An 18045-nucleotide genomic window follows, 5' to 3' on the forward strand; every position below is an offset into this window, starting at 1 on the left:
TCTCAAAATAAATAAAATAAAATCTTTTAAAAAATACTATAATTTATCATTAAAAATTACCTATTTCACATACATTTTTGAGAGAATACCATTCAAAATCAGAAGAAATATAATGGGGAAATTTTTTCAATATTGAAACCTATAGATTAGCACATCAGTACATTTTTAAAACCTTAGTTCATTTCATTCTCTCATTGTAAGTCTGCCTAATGCATCTTAACTTAGTAGGAAACCTTAGTTAAAAAATAATGATTCATAAATAATTAGAACAGAATAAATTTTAAAAATGGTTGAAATTATTCTTTCCCATAACATAAAACTATTTTATATACAAATGTAATGATATGTATGTGGGTATATATGTAAAATATATATGCTGTAGGCATGTGCATAGGTATATATATGAATTGTTTATTTAAATTATCTTGTATTTTGCTAAACTATTTGCTAACTATTTAATAATAGTTAACCCATGTAACATTCAGTTTCACTGTGATGGCACTAAATGGTTACAACCTAAAGTAACATACTTGCTCCAGGAACGACAAGCAGGTATAATCCCTCTAGGGTTGCAACAACTGCTTCTCCATAGAGGTTCTTCCAAGGAATCTTCAAAGTTAATTTATCTGAAGAAACAAAATTTCAACCTTAAATTCTTACCTGTCTGTGCAAAAAGATACACATTTCTCATTTTCCATTAAAAGAAAAAATATAAGAAAACTGGTCATGCATATACTTTATCACTCAGAAAAAAATGAAAAAATTCAACACTAAAGTTTACAAACATCTTTTCCATATCATATTACTATTAGAAGTGACTATTCACATTGTGCATTCTACTTTTCAAAGCTTTTGATAACTATTATTTTATTTATAGTCCCAAATTGCAAGAAGAATGAGGCAGCTGTTACTTCAGTTCTTAGAAAAACTGGGAACTCAGTCCCAGAGAAGTTAAATTGCTTACCTAAGACCACCCAAGTCATCAGTGAGGATGCGGGAACCTGAATTGGTACTCTCCTCATCCAACAGCTAGCTGATGGTCTGAATGCTGAACATGTTGGTATATAGATACACCAACAAGCACATCTCTACCGCTCAAATGTAAAATAGTATCTGCACTAGACCCCAGGAACTGAAGTACAAACACAGAGTACCAAAAAAAAAAAGGACTTTGACAATATGCCTATTGCTACAATGGGATGAGGCCAGCTCTATAGGTAAGGTATGCTGTTTTATGATTAGCATTATGAGTTACAGACAGTTCAGACAAATTATATTCCAAATTTCTACTTTAAAATCACTAAAAACACATTTTCTCTCTTAGAAACAATGAAAGGTATTATTATCAGGTCCTTCAGAAACTAGCCTGCAAAAAAATTTTTTACTCATAATATAGATGAACTATGGCTCTAACTGTCACTGAGCCAAGTTTGGGGTTTTATGGGAAAAGGCTATGCAGAGCAGGAGAGAGAACACAGAAAGAGCATACTCTCGACTAAATTTTAAAATGGGCAAAATCTGTCTTTGGTATCTTTCCATATTCCTTTATTTTCATTTTTACTTTTTGTGCTGTTACAGTTGCTCCTGTTTTTTCTCCTTTTCCCTACCTCCACCGAGGCCCACCTTCACCCCTCCCCAAGACAATCCCCATATTGTTGTCCATGTCCATGGGCTGTGCATAAAAGTGCTTCTGTTAAACCTTCCACCATCTTTCATGGCATCCTGCATCCCCTTCTCTACTCATTTCCCAATCTCTAGTATACCCTCTTTCCGGGTCTCCAAGCAGCCAATGTCTGATCTGTCCTCAGCAATACCAGAGCAATGCTATCCAAACCTTTTCTAATACCCAAAATTTTCCATGTTCGGAAACCAAATACCTTCTCTTATCATAATTTTTAAAATAACAACCCTAAAAAGCCCTAATTCTCTTGTTGTTGATCAAGACTCTTCAGAGAAATAAATAAATCTGATTCAACCAGATCAGGCTAGTATGTGAATGGCTAAGCTGCTTACACCACCAGAATCACTGGCAGTTTTAAATAAAGTTGCTCAAAGTTCAAAGGAGTGTTCCAACAGTGTTAAGGAGAAATAATGCAGTGTAAGTAAGAATATTTTGATTCACCTGGATAGATATGTAGGTGAGCCAGTTTTACCTGGGAATCTATTCCCAGGGTTAAAATCTCAAATTACTTCTCTATTTTTCATTTTTCTTCAGCTTTTAAACCTACTGAGTTTCTTTTTTTTTAAGATTTTTTTTTATTTTTAGACAGTGCGGAAGGGAGAGAAAGAGAGGGAGAGAAACATCAACTGGTTGCTTCTCCTATGCACCCTAATCAGGAACCAAACCCACGACCCAGACATGCCCTGATGGGAAACTGAACAAGGGACCTTTCGCTTTGTAGGACAACAGCTAACCAACTGAGCCATACTGGTCAGGGCCTAAGTCTGGTGGCTTCACGCATAGTGAGTACCAACTATATTTATAACAGATACTATATATATGTATAATCATCTCATAAACTACTAGAAGACTGCTTTGATTACCTTCTAGGTGAGCATGAGACTGCAAAAGTGGAAAATGCCCTTTTAACTACCATACCAAAAAGGGATTGTCTGTTCTCTATTTTTCTTTCCATTTACCCTAAGCTATTGTCCTCCCATCCTTCATTATCCTGAATTCCACTGAAATTCACCTATTTATATTACTCTTCACCTAGTTATACTACCCTGACTCCCCCTTTCTTTAGTCAATAAAAATTTTTTAAAAAGAGACAAAAACATGAAAGTGTTACTTTATATTAAAATGAACAGATATAAGTGATATAAAATGGACTCCAACTGAAGTATTCGAGTAATTGTTAAGAGATGCCAGAGCAGTGAAAGCCAAGCCTTCCTTGAACACAATGGCCTATGAAGAAGGAAAGTGACATGGTGAAGCAGTGGAGTGATCAAAGTGGAAAGGAGGATGGTGGCATAAGTGAAAATTCTAATGTAATAGTATGTCATCTAGAGTTAAAGTTTGTATTTTTAAAAAAGTAAAAATCAGGTAGTATGAACAAGCGAACTTCACAGATTAAATTTACTATGAAAAATTTCTTCAAAAATGTATGCTCAGTTATGGATGATCTTGGTATAAGAGTTTAGCTGCAAAGAAAGACTCTACTTACCAAAACATATCCTCCATACCACATTGCTGCATGATATATCAAGTGAAATGGTTGAATAAAACATGAGGAAAATAAGCTACACTTAAATTTTATTTACCAGAATATGCTACTTTCACACACAAAGAAAAAGCACAAAATGTGCATACCAATTGTGCAATTATTTGTATGACCAATCAAAGCCTGAAAGGTATCACTGCAGTTCAAACATCCTTCCACTTTGGAGGGTACTTCTCTGCCCTACTGTCAAAAACCTGGAAGTTTATGTGTACTGTACAGTATACACATTAGGTTCAGAACTACAAATGTTCTAATCAAAATAAGTCAAAAAACTCTTACAAATTTTTTTATCCCAGATAAAAAAAAGGCATTTTAGATTAAATAACACTGGAAAAATAAAAACCTTTTGAACTAAAAATAACTCAAATAGAAACTGAAGTACTTACCAATTTGTCCAGCCTTGACTTTAAAAGGAACATCCAATTCACTCTGCGGAAGGAAAAAAAAATTTAAAGGACATCTTGAACTCTTAGCCCTCCCCCAAAATCACCTCTGTATCATCACTTAAATACACAATCATCCCTAAAGAAAAACATGAAACAACTTTTCTGTATTGAAATAACTCATAAAGGATGTTTTATGGCCAAAACAAAAAGTTTTTATTAACTTAAACTTTGACTTTAAAGAAAGAATTCATGAAAAAAAGCAACATTATAAATAGGAACAATAAAAAAGTTCACAGAGGGGATGCAGAGCAGAGGGGGAGTAAGGGGAGAAAAAATGGGACAACTATAATAGCATAATCAATAAAATATACTTTAAAATGTACACATAAAAAAAAACAGAAAGTAATTAGGTAAACTGGTTGTTTTAATAAACCAAACCAAGCCAGATGGAAATCCCATAAACTTTTAAAATAATAGGTGAACACCATTTATCTAAAATACTAGAACAGGAAAAGGAAGAGGTCCTTCAGGTAAACAAGTTGAAAACAGTAACTAAAAAACTCTTTCTCAAATAAATATTTAGTAAATGAATAAACAAAACAATCTTTAAAGAAAAGGCAGATTCCCAACATATTACTAACCAAATTAGCCTCTACTATAGATAATTACCAATAATAATAAACTTTCACTTTCTAGATTCCAAACCACTATAAAGTATAACTTTTTTATACACAGAGTACTAAACAATAACTGATCTTCACAGTGATCACCTGAGTCTTTAGAATTATTAAAAATTGAACCAATCAGAGTAGCCTTTCTGTCAGGTGTACTTTAGTATATACTAGTACTATCAAAATCTGGTGAATGAAATACAGTACTTTAGATAACAATTAACACAGTTATTTCTATGTGTGTTAAATATACATAATAATTCTATGTGTGTTAAATATACATCCTGTCACAACTCTATTTACACTTATTTCCTTCTAAAATGGAGAAAAAATAAAAGAAAGAAAGACAAATATTCCCATCTCTAGCAATAGAATCAAGTCCTAAACTTTGGAATAAATTTTTTAAAGTTGTAGCACCCTACATAGAGAGGGAAAGAAAACTTAAATATTTTGAATGCCCACTACTTGCCAGACTCTACTTTTCATCTTTTTCAAGCCACAAAGGCAGAGATATTATATTGTTTTGTACTATTAACTCCACTTAAATGATGATTAAACTAATGCTCAAATAACTTAAGAAACTTGCCAAAAGACACACAGCTGATAAAAGGTAGAGCTACCACTCAAACCCAGATCTTCCAAACTACAAGGCCCATGCCCTTTCCACTGTGTCAAACTTTTTGACAAAATTAAATGTTACTCCCTGTGACTAAGCCCTACTCCTAGCATCTTCAATATCCCAAATCAGCTTCCCTGGGACAAGTCAGGGAAGCATTTTCTGTACAATGTTCTCCCAAATAACACAGTTCATCATGCAGAAATCCAACCAGAAGTCAAAGATAGGATTTTAAAACATACTATAGGTTAATTAGAAATGTGACCTATTAGAGAATAAGTTAAAGAACAAATTAATTGATTTCACAAACTTAAATTAAGTCTAATACATTGACTAAAGCTTAATAGGGGGTCAGGGGTTGGGAGAATGGGTGTTCTTTCATTTTTAGCTCAATAGTAAATGGCACAAACCACTCTCTGGAGCTAAAGTCCAAAAAAATCTATTTAACCTCTTAATATGACCATAATATTATAAGGCTGGACTTCAAAATATTTCCAAAATACTATTATTCATTAGATAAGTTGTTAAAATCACTTACTTACCTGAAAAATAGGTAAAGATAATTCTGAAGAAAACTTTTTCAGTAAGACAAATGCCTGCTACAAAACTACACAGTCAATTTAGGTAAAAGAAAAATATTCCATTTCTAAGACATACAATTTTGATCATCAGGAAAAAAACGTATAAATCTTTAATATCAGATTTTCCTACAGCAAACAGTTAAACAAGTAATCCTTCTTTGAGTGACTCAACCACTATATCTGGTACCTGGTACCAGACACTGACTAACAAAGAGTTTCTAAGACCTTACCGAATTAAATGAGTAATAAGCACAGTTTAAACTTACCAGAGCATTTTCTTTTATCTTCAGGTTATCTAAAGCCACACTACCTTTAAAAAAAGAAGAAAACATAAAGTTAATATACCAGTAAGTAAAGCCTGTCAGTACCAAACACTGTGCTAAGACGACAATGGTGAGCAAAGCAAACTTCAAGAACTTAAAAAGCTACCAGCACAAAAGATTTGCTATACATGGACAAGAATTATTAGTTATAACATATTTTAGATCAGCCCAATAAAAAAGAAATTACAAAATATTTAAACTGCCTAATATTTAAATGACAGAATTTGGAGACTTTCAGACTGAAGAACTTTAGAACAAAAAAAGAATCCAGCATGTTGAATGATTAAGCCAAAATCTCAAAACAAGGACATCAAGAGATGACTATTAGAACAGATCAATGATCCTGTAACTCAGGAATTTTTCTTTATGTTGTCAATAAATATGTTCTACAAGAATCTGGTTTTGATCTTTTAAAACTCTAAATATCTGCCCTGGCTGGAGTGGCTCAGTAGATTGAGAGCCTGCCTAGGAACCAAAGAGTCACCAGTTTGATTCCCAGTCAGGGCACAGGCCTGGGTTTTGGGCCAGGGGGCGTGTGAAATGCAACCACACATTGATGTTCTCTCCCTCTCTTTTTCCTTCCTATCCCCTCTCTATAAATAAATAAATAAACAAATAAATAAATAAATAAAATCTTTTTACAAAACTCTAAACACCCTCCCAATGATTACTGGTTCTAACATTCTTTAATTAATCCAAATTTTCTTAAATATATTCAGGTGTTAAGTTATAAAACTAAAGCCATAATAATACTCTTAAATGACTCAAATTTTAAATACTGTGCTTATATTTGTCAATACACAATACTTAAATATTCTTACATAGAAACATAAGCAAAATTTTACTTACATCTCTCAAGGTTAATAAAACTATAGTTCCAACACTAAATATAATCAAATTCTTCAGTTTTATATATTCTTAATTACTCATGACACATTTATTTAAAAAAATACTATGCTTCCTATAGTCTTCATAAATATTTTCAATGAAGTAAATTTTTCCTCACAGTATTCTGGAGTGGATTAGAAGTATACTTAATTTTATTATGCCATTGTTAGAGATTTGTTTTCCTCCAGACCTTATATTTATTCAAACAAACATTTATTAAGCCCCTACTCTGAGTTAGGTCCTGGACAGAGAAAGGTGACTAGTACAACACCCCTTCTATGGAAGAGCTCACAGCCTAGCAAAGGAGACTAAATTTCTAAAATTTTGGAAATACTCTATTGTAAACTAAGAGTTTACAGGATCAAAGAAGGAACCACCTGACTCTGCCTAGGGAGATCAAGAATTTCACAAGAAAGTTTAGGCTAGATAGCTGAAGAAATATTTACCAGGTGGAAGAGAAAAGAGGGCAAGTAGACATCCATGAGTAAGACACATTTTAGAAACCACAAGTAAACGTTTGGTGTAGCTGGAGGGTGTGAGAAAAGAATAGAGAGAAAATCAGAAAGCCGATCAGAGGACAGACTAATAGTTTTTAGGATGAAAAGTTCAGACTGCTGACAACAAAGAAACGAAATATGTATAACAGAGATGACAAAATCAGAGTTATTTTAGAACCATTACTCTAGAACCCTCAAAATAACCATGAAACCGTCCAAACAATTTAGCTACCAGGATATTGCAAAACTGGTAATAGCAGCAGAAAGAATGGCTGGAAGCATAGATGATGGGAAGGAGGGAGGAAGGGCCTAAGGAACTAAATGTCCAAGAAACAAGGATAAATTATGATAAACCTATAAGATAGAGAAAAAATAGACAGACATGGAAAAATGTTCACAAGACATCAAGTTTTTTAATAAGGTTAAAAAATGCTCACTTCAATCCAATTAAAAAATTATATATGTACACATAAGCAGAAAAATAAATAACTATAAGACTAGATACTATAATCACAGTGGTTATCTTCATACAATACAGTTCATTTTCTGTATGTATGTATGTATATTTACATTTTTCTAAAATAAATTGTTGAAAACTACAATAAAAGAAGATGAGGAGGTAAGAAATGGGGAGAGAATACAGTAAGTAGTATTTTCTACTATTGGAAAGAAAAGGAAAGAAAAAGAATACAGGCAGCCAGGTAGCTTCTACAATATACTGAGGAGACACTGAAACTGGAAATAGGCAGTAATTTCAGATCTGAAGTAGAGTCAGAGTAAAATGTTATTTTAGAAATAGAATTGACTAAGATGTCATCACTAACCAAATGTAGGGATATTAAAGTACTCATGGAAAACTGACATGTTTGTGAATTGAAGATAAAAATTCTTAAGTATCATGTGAACAAAAACTATATAGAATAGAAAAATATTCCTGGATTTAATCCTTTCAAACAATGAATTACAAAAAAATTACAATTGGGAACTCTATTCAAATCAAAAGAAGGGATCTGCACAGATGTTATACGTATTTAAAGCAATCCAAACTGGTTTAACAAGATCTAAGGCCCACATGGAGACTCACAAACTTGCTCATAAATTTTGACTGTTCTACCCAGTGATACTCAACTAATGGGTTGAGTGTCACCAGAAGTGCTCTGCAGTAATCTGCATTACATATGAAGTATTTTTTAAACAGTTGTTAAGGCACTAACATAATTTGTATAAAAATATAAATGTCCTTATAAAAAGTGGGCTGTCTGTACAGCTGTGACACTTTGGCTCTTTTAACGAATAGATGGTATTTATTTAAGATGTGAAATACTGAAAACTTCCAATATGGCTAACAGAGTTAAGCAAGTATATTTAGAAAGACAAAGAAAAAGATAATATCACTAGGGGTAGGATTAAAGGATTTTCTTATTAATGTTTTTCAGTATGTTCAGTTTTTATAATAATCAGATACTACTTTTATATTAAAATTATTATACAAATTATAATAAATGGGGAAACAAAACAAAGGTAAATTCTAATGTCAATATGACCTCAATATGTTTTACATCAATTGCTTCTGTATCTGATATCTACCTTATCTGCAGACACATAAAAAAATATCTATTTCCGCTACTTACCATCTAGCAAACAAATGTATACTTCCTCTCTGAAAAATGGGATTATCTGACAAACAGTAAATATAACAATAAAATAAGAATGATACATTCAAAAACTTATTTGCACTGAAGGAGGAGCCACTAGTCCTAATGCAAAGAAAAGGGGAGGAACAGCAGCATATTTCAGATTAACACCAGGGTGAAAGTGCATTCATTCATTCAACCAGTAGAAGAGTGCCTTATCTGGTAGGGCACTGTGCTAACAATTATTCTTCCACTAAAGTACCTGCTTCTTTGCAGATACATATGTAAGGATTTCACTGTCTAGCCTATGAATGTCAAAAATTCTGTTAAAATAAGATAATTTAGAAACCTAAAATTAAATACCCTTCCTAAATATCAACCATTTTATATTTAACTGAATACTGAGGAAAATGTTAAGATTTAGCTTTGCATTTCTACATCAAGATTAACATCGTAGCCCTGGCTGGCATAGCTCAGTGGATTGAGCGTGGGCTGCGAACCAAAGTGTCGCAGGTTCGATTCCCAGTCAGGGTACATGCCTGGGTTGCAGGCCATGACCCCCAGCAACTGCACATTGATGTTTCTCTCTCTCTTTCTCCCTCCCTTCCCTCTCTAAAAATAAATAAATAAAATCTTAAAAAAATTTAAAAAATAAAAAGATTAACATCGTAATTCCATACACCTGCAAGTCACTTTACTACTATAGCCAGATTACCTGGGCTAAGAATACATAGAGGCCATAGGAAGTTCCTGAAAAACTGGAAGAAGGGTAAATATTTGTGTCTAATCTTAAAAGTGGAGTGGAGGAAATGACTGATAATTGGAGGTAGATAAACTTAACTCTGCCAGCAAAGACGGCACTAAAGCCAAAGCCCTCAATCCAGCGTCTCTAATCCCATAAAGTTTGGAAGAGACCAAGGTAACAAACAAGTAAGGAAATTCTACAAAGTAATTTTCTTCTATGATGGACTGACAGGCCTAAAGGGTGAGAGTAGAAAGCTTCAGAAGAGAAGGTTTCTGATTTTGACCCTGTATGATTCTCAGTAATAAACTAGAAACATTTTTGGATGAGCATACATGGCTGGAGAGTCAAACACATACGTGTCAAAGCTACTCTCGAAGGATATTTTAGGTGCCTTAAAAGGGTAAATACTAGATCAAAATTTGTCTCATAATTTTTACTAATGACCCAGAAGATAGAAATGGAAGTAAATCCACTAAATTAGGAAATAACACCAAGATAAGCAGAGTTGGAGGCATCTCAAAAAATATAATAGAAAAAGAAATGTTTGCTAAATTATAGAAAAAAAACAAGTTAGTATATTTATTAATAAAAATCAAGTGGTCCTGGAATACTAGGGAACAAGCCTGCCTAGGTCCAAGAATGGCTTTTAAAACACACACATTAAGAACCTACACAGTAAATGTAAGAAATATAGTACTGATGTCCAATGCCTGCAGTCAGAAATAATCTGTCTGAACTTTCACAGAGGTTTGGCTATACCTTTCTTATGGCACTTAACTATATAAATCCCCAACCTGATTTACAAACTCCTTTCTGATTCTCCTCATAGTAGGTGCTCAATAAATATTGACTTAATTGATTTAGGATGCATATTATTATACTGAGGTAGAAAAAATTATAAGACCTTTGTATTTTAGAAAACACTTCTCAGATCTTTTACATTACCTGATCCTCACAGCCTCCTGGTGAAGGAGGCAAGACATGTAGATTAAGCAAAGAAACTGAGGCTTAGAAGGGTTGAATGAACAATCTAAGAATACTATGTCAACCTAGTAAGTCAGGGGTGTCCAACTCATTTTCACCAGGGCCACATCAGCCTCACGGTTGCCTTTAAAGGGCCGAAAAAATTTTAGGACTGTATAAACGTAACTACTCCTTAGCTGTTAAGGAGCTAAAACTACACTTGGCCCTTTGAAGGCAACTGCGAAGCTGATGTGGCCCCTGGTGAAAAAGAGTTGGACACCCCTATAGTAAGTGGTAGAGCCAGGCCTCAAATCTGATGCCAATGCTGTGTTCAGAACATCACACTATCCCCTCCACAAAAAAAAAATAAAATAAAATAAAAAGCAAAAAGGGTAAAGGGTTTTAATTCAGAAGATTATTCTATCTCCCTTGAAGGAAAAGTGCCATATAAGAATTAGACTCAGCATTAAGGGCCCTGTGTAGCTGGTGGATTCACTTCTGGTTTCTGTATTTTAACAGTGTGAAGAAATTCAAAAACCAAAAGGGTAACTAAAATCAGTGCAACTAACAAGAAAATAACCAGAAAGTTGGATGGTCAAGGTTTATATCAGTATAGTATCACAGCAGAACACATACAAGCAGGAGCTAACACTGCAAAATGGCAGTGTTAGTACTTTTCAAAAATTTGCATTTTTCCAAAAATAAAAGACAAAAATTCACAAGTTATGATTTAGGACACCTTCGGACCATAAAGATATTTAAACCCTAATCTCCTCTCACTGGTACATGAAAAACTTAAAGCCTGATGTTACATAATTAATTTGTGGCAGTGCTAAGAATAAAGACCTGTGTCTCCTGACTCCCTGGTCAATGTTCCTAAAATAAAACATAGAAATTAATCCAAAACTGTGATTATAAACAAAAAATAAACCAACAAACAAAAATGCCATGCCCTAGAATATGAAACAAGTTCTGTATACTGTAAAATGATGAAAAAAATAATATGTAGTGCTTTGTATTTATTTTTAAGATTTCCTTTATGTATCTATAACATAAACATCAATTTAAAAGTATCAAAATATTTAAACATTCATTTTCCACAGAAGTAAGCTAAATGACTCAATAGTTTTTAAATAATAAATGAAGTTATTTTACTAACTAATGTTTTAGTAAATACCTAAGGAAACATTGTAGCAATTCATTTCTGTTGAATGTAATTCAACCCAAATTAACCTATCTAGACACCTTTTAATAGGAGTTCAGAGAGACTTTGTCTTGGAAAGGGAAAGCGGGAGAGGGGGAGGAAATAATTAACTCTTACTCTTTCCATTTCCCTACTGAAACAAGAAGTCTGGGCAAAGAAAACTGGAAATCTGCCATGTGACCACTGAACTTTCCCCTTTTCAAGTGTACTTCAGGGATCTCATAGCAGTATGCCAAAGCAGAAAGGTTATCAAAATACCAACTTCCAGTTTTATTTCTAAAAAGGGGGTGAATTTAAAATTTTTGATGCTATTTAAATCTGTGGAAAGGTGTTTTCAATTTAAATTTTTAACATTGCTTTAATTGGTGATGACTGAGCCTAAACATATACATTACAATATTGAACTTTTTGTTATATATTTTACATGCTATAGACAAGTTAATAAGAAACATGGACTTCACTACATCAAATGTTGGCTGGGAGGACAGGACTAAAAAAATTCCTTTATAGGTTTAGAAATACCTAGATGTGCCATGTTTTGTGTGTCAAGGTAAAAAGAAACAAAGAGGCCTGCTTTTTCTTGCTCCCTACAGCCACCTATTAAGATAGTGTAATATATAGATTTGGATTTGCAAACATCACCAAAAGACTGCAATTTATCTTCATTTATCCTGTCACATTTCATGACAGTGGCCTTTCTTCACCAGTACTTAGGGAACAACATGACAGAAAGATACATTATTTGACTACCATTTCTTACTGTAAAAGCAGAGCAAGTAGCAGTGTGACTTATCTAATGAAGAAACACACGCTGCTCTGAACTTGTTCAAATCACAAAAGTTTAAAGCCAGAAAAGATTACCCTGAATAACCCTCTCACTTATATAAAGAAGCCAGTGATCATTGTTCAGTAACTTGCCAAAAGCCACACACTTAGGCAGCATCGAAGATGGAATTAGATCCCAGGTTTCCTCCTTCCGTGTGCTGCTCTGCTCCAACAATAACCGGCAGGTGAGGTGAAGGACAGTATGGTAATCACAGGATGGTAATCAATCAGCACAGGCTCAGCCTGGTTTGCAGAGCTACAAACTTTGAGGGCACTCCACCTGGCACCTACTCTTGGTCACTATAGCCACACCTGACATCCAACACATCAAGACCTCTAAGGAACATTCTACTGGTCAAATGGAAATAAGAGAAACAAAATTCTGAATGGAGGATTTTCCTGACTTTACACAGTAAATCATTTTGAAAAATCAAATTGACAAAGGTTCTACATAACAAACAATACTATTTAAATCAAATTGCAAAAGATCTGATGTTTCAACATACCTTTACAAATATTTGTTACTCTTAAAACAATTATATCCTGGACACACCTCAAACTGCCAAAGGCTATGCAATACTGGCTAGATAAACCTTCCTACTTGCGTAGGCAGCAATATACCCACAAGACACTTTTCTAAAACTTTGAAAACCTGACTTACAAAGTAATTGGCAAGTAATAAAAGTATTTTAAGTGTAAATTTAAATGCAAATAGGTTGGTTTTGCTTAAGAAATCTGTATGGGAAATAAGAAATGTTTACCTACATGGTGTTAACTTTACACAAAATTATCACACTACAGACTATGAAAAACCTACAGTCTAAAGTCTAGAAGAAACATACTCATGAAAATAATGTAGAACAAAACAGGCTGTTTTCCCTCACTCAGGTTTGTTTAGTATCGCTATTTCTATCAGTATTAACAATTTAATGATTATAATTACAAAGGGTTTTCACACTTTTTATCTCACAGTGTTTTCGCCATTTCACAGCCATTTCACAGATAAGGAAACTGACAGTTAAAGAATGCTTCTCCAATTTAAAGACAATATCCACATAATACTTCCTGATTCTACACATTCAGGTAATTTCTCCATCCCTCTCACTCTGCAGCTTTTCATTTATTGTGGATTTCAGTGTGAAATATACATGTATGTGTATATATATGTATCTGTATATATATATATATATATGCATAGATATGAATGTATATACAGCACAATCTTTTTCATTTTGATTCTTAAAACTACTTCCTGATTTCATCTAAGCAAAGATTATGCCTTTTTGACACTGTATCTTTCAGTCACTTCTTAAGACATTTGTTTCTTAGTTGTAAATTTCATGAAATGCATGTCAAGTCCTTATTTACTTCTTTTATACTTTGGTCAGCACCTTTATGGTCTTCTATAAATGCAAAAACAATCTCAGTATTTTCCTTAGACTAGGGTTTCTCAACAAACATTTTGGGCTGGATAATTCTTTGTCCTGGGGTCTACCCACTAGACACCAGTAGCACACTTCCACCCCTTATTGTGACGATCAAAAATCTCTCAGACATTGCCTAATTCACCTGAGGGGGCAAAGTCATCCCTGGATGAAAATCACTGCCTTAGCCTAGTCAAATACCCCAGTGAAGAAGTATCAACTTAGTTCACCATTTGGAATAGTAAGATCACCTACGTGAAATTCAACAGGTTGAATTCTTCCCTTTCTCAAAGTGTTAAAATTTAACAAGAAAAAAAAAACGGAAAAGCCAAACCTTATAGCATGCATATAAACCATATTTGCTAAAGCAAATAGTTTTCAAATAAGATTATGTAAAAATTCCCATTCTTTATAAAATTTGTCTATACCATGGATATATAAAGATCAGCAATTTTATTAAATTGACTTAATATTCCCACTTGTTTACCATAAAAAGTCTAAATTTCTGCAAGGATATTTTCAAAGACTAGAAATAGCCAAGTCACATATTTTAACTTTCTACTTTAATGGGGCAATTGTGTTATAAATAAAATATTCTGATCAATAATGGTAAAAGTTCATGACTTCGAACTTCCTTTATAACAACCACAAAAATAAAAGGCAGCAAAACATTACAGAAGGGGACTCATAGAGTTGAGGGAATCCCTGATTGGACTTCCATTGGACATAATTCCTGAAAAAAAAAAAGTTTTATTTGCTCAGGCCTATTATGAAGTTGATGTTGGCCACCGGCAGAATACCTTATTCTAAAAGGAAGATGAGGTGGAAAAAAAGTCTTTTTTCATACATTTTGCCAAAAAAAAAAAGATGGAGTAAATGAAATAAAATTATGGCATTTTAATTTCAGTTGTGAAAAAGTTCAAAATCCTCAAGCAGCCTACTTCAAATTTTCACAGTAAAAACATTTACATTGGAATTATAGAGCATTGACAGTGGAAGGACCCTCAGATGTTACCTACTCCAATCCCTAATTCTGAAGAAAAATAAAAAAGAAAATAAGAGTTGGTAGGGAGGGAATCTTCGAAATCATCAATAAACTTTATTTCTTTAAACAATGTTGTCTGAGGTAAATAGGGCACAATGTTATAACTGATTCTCAATCGTGATTATATATGAATGTCATATTACCTGGTATGATTTTTAAATTAAGATGAAGAAACTAAAGCCCAGTAAGGTAAATGGCTTGTCCAACACAACCTATAATCCAGGTTTCCTAAATGCCCAGTGCATTTTCAGATTTCATATAATGTTGACAAACTAGAGAATAATTTGTATTATTTCACAGTATATTGAAGAAATACTTGGTTCCTGCAGAAGGCACTGGACATTTAATTCCTTAAATGTCTCCTTCTTTACTTGAGGCATCTGAACAAAGTATGTACTGTTGGGCAAACCACACTGAACCAATCAAATGATCAGTATTAAAAGCAGGCTGCTCCACACTTCAAGGTAGCACTCCACAGTTCTCTTAACAACACTGCCCCATATAAATATATACCATTCACATAAGAAATTACAGTTGACCCTTGAAAAAGACAGGTTTAAAAAAACCGAGTGTAAGTAGACCCACTTAGTTCACTTTCAAGGGTCAGGGATGTTTTTTAAGGTAAAAGAAACACAGGGAATAAATTTTAATACCAAAAGGGACCCAAAAATGGAATTTATTAAAAATTATGTATTTATTCTTACATGTTTAAACTTCAGTCACCTTCAGCATACTCTCCATTTGATGCAATACACCTATCAAGACTTTTTTTCATTGCTCTGAACAGTTTTTGAACTTGTTGACTTTGATGTCTTTTGTTGCTTCTTTCATTTTTTATTTCACCTCTTCCACATCAGCAAAATGTTTCCCTTTGAGGACTTTTTCATCAGGGAAACAAACAAACAAAAAAGGCACTTGGGGAGCGACCAGGTAAATAGCCAGGGTGGGGCATGCGGTCATGCTGTTTTCGATCAAAAACTGCTGAAGACTCAGCGTGGTGAGGGCCACTGTATTAGTAAAGCACCCATCAGGAAATGGGCAAACATGTTGAAAGGGTGATCCAAAAAAAAACACTGAGGCTGAACCCAGCCTCTCACAACAAGGCCACCTGATTCACTCATACAGAGGGCATCCTAGAACACTCAGATGGCCCTAAGGGGCCCGCCCCCCAGAAGATAATTCCAGGGGTTTTTTGAGTCCCCCTTCCTACACTGTATTTAATCCAATATAATGCTATCATTTCAACACAGAAAGTGATATTATTACATTCTTCCTCAGTATTTTCAAAACTTGGTATTTTATACTTAGAGCACGTTTCAATTCGCACTAACCTCATTTCAGGCGCTCAACAGCCACAGGCTATTCGTTGACTGAATTAAGAGCCGTTCCATCCTTTTGAGCAATTCTTTTGATCCCCCTCCAAACTTGACAAAAATTCCCAAAAGTCTTTGGTAGAGCTAGAAAGTATCCATACCTATGTCCCCAAAGCTCGACGCATAATTAGTGCAAATAATTAAGAGAGTGCAAACATACTATTTACTGTCTGTTTCTATCCACATAACCCCTAACGACAGACACATTGGCTACATTCTTGGGCATGCACCTCATTAGCGAGGCTTCTGGTCGTGGCTTTAATTCGTTTGTATCGCTCCAAAACAAAACTGAAAGTCGTCTTCTTTTTCAGGGAAAAGTAAACCCGATGGAAAGAAATCACTTCCTCTGAGGCTGGCAGTGTTAAAAACCAGAAGCCCTACCCACACGCCTTTCGCAATGGTCTTCCCTGCTCATCCCTTCCCAAACACTGCAATCCCAGAGGACGAAGCCAGCTCCAATCGCTATAAAATTTCAGCGAAGATAACTGCGAAACACAATTTTCTTTTTCCTTGATGCCACTTTATTTGAGTGTGTGCGACCACGCAACCATCCTCACTCCACGGGGTATAGCAGCAGAAAAGGTTTTTCTATGCTATGGAGCCAAAGGGCTCACGCTGAGGGCTGCGAGGGGACCCACCCCGCCAAGACAGGCAGGGCGGGACAGGACAGGGGCTTGGGCTTCAGAAACCCGGCCAGCGCGAGCGCGACCCTGCCGATCTCCCCAGCCTGACCCCGTCACTCGAGACTTAGGAAAGGCAGAGGCAGGCACGGGCCTCTCGGCGCCTAGCACCTGCCGCCCAGCGAGAGGACCCCGCCGACCGCCCTCCTCGGAGGCGGGGTCTCGGGCGGCAGGGGGAGCTGGGCAGAGGCTGGAGCCCGGGCGGGGAGCCCGCAGCGTGGGCCCGTTAGGCCGCTCCGGTAACCCACCAGCCGCGCCCTCTCGCTTACCGCCCCAGATCCCCAGCTTCAGCTGGGACTTGTTCAGGTTCTCCACATAGTCCCCCAGGAAGCGGTTCAGCAGATCCGCGACCACCGACTCCAACACCATGGTGGGGCTGAGGCGGCGGGAGAGGGAGGCGCCGGAACAGCCGGGTGCAGCGGTGGGCGGTAGTGAGCGCGACGACTGACAGCCCCTCGGGCGCCGGCCCGCCCCGGCGCGCGCGTGACCCGGCCTGTGCGCAGGCGCGTCGCCGTCGGGGACTCGGAGCTGCCTAGACCCGGCGCCAGTCTTCCATCCTCGTGCGGCTCCCCCCCCACCCCCCCCACCCCCCCCACCCCAGCCAGTCGAGGGCGGGCGGAGGGGCAGCAGGGAAGCCGGTTTGGGTCCTGCCTTGGCGGTTGTACCCGGGTGCTTGTACTAGTGCCTGTACTAGAGAAAAAGGATTTTTACTAGTGGAAGGGAGGCAGGAGTGACTGAGCACAGGGACAGCTCTGTGGCCGCTCTGCTAGCTCGCCCTCGCCTTCTGTTGCTGTCGGGTCCGTGGACGCTTCCCAGATCTGAGCAAACACCTCTTCCGGTGGGGAATGAGAGTTTCTGCACACTTGTTCTGCTACAGATCAACCACGCCTAGAACAAGGTCCTCTCTCCCCTATGCTGCTTTAAAACACACTTTTAACTATTTAAAAGTGGGAGGCGCAGGAATAG

General features: G+C 36.0%; 1 protein-coding gene across 2 annotated transcripts in view; it reads right to left on the minus strand.

Moving 5' to 3' along the window:
- VPS13C (vacuolar protein sorting 13 homolog C) overlaps positions 1 to 17543 on the minus strand; it is a 174463-nt gene extending 156920 nt beyond the window's left edge. For both annotated transcript variants that reach the window (XM_045823143.1, XM_045823142.1), the window contains exons 1-4: positions 17349 to 17543; positions 5745 to 5788; positions 3611 to 3653; positions 531 to 626 (exon numbers count right to left, since the gene is read on the minus strand). In XM_045823143.1, the coding sequence (XP_045679099.1) occupies positions 531 to 626; positions 3611 to 3653; positions 5745 to 5788; positions 17349 to 17448 (283 nt within the window). In that variant the 5' untranslated portion in view covers positions 17449 to 17543. The remainder of the gene's footprint in view (positions 1 to 530; positions 627 to 3610; positions 3654 to 5744; positions 5789 to 17348) is intronic.
- Between the last annotated feature and the right edge of the window lie 502 nt (positions 17544 to 18045).

This window comes from Phyllostomus hastatus, unplaced genomic scaffold (genome assembly GCF_019186645.2).
Source record: "Phyllostomus hastatus isolate PE091 unplaced genomic scaffold, TTU_PhHast_1.1 phas_scaffold_501, whole genome shotgun sequence".
Classification (NCBI taxonomy): domain Eukaryota; kingdom Metazoa; phylum Chordata; class Mammalia; order Chiroptera; family Phyllostomidae; genus Phyllostomus; species Phyllostomus hastatus.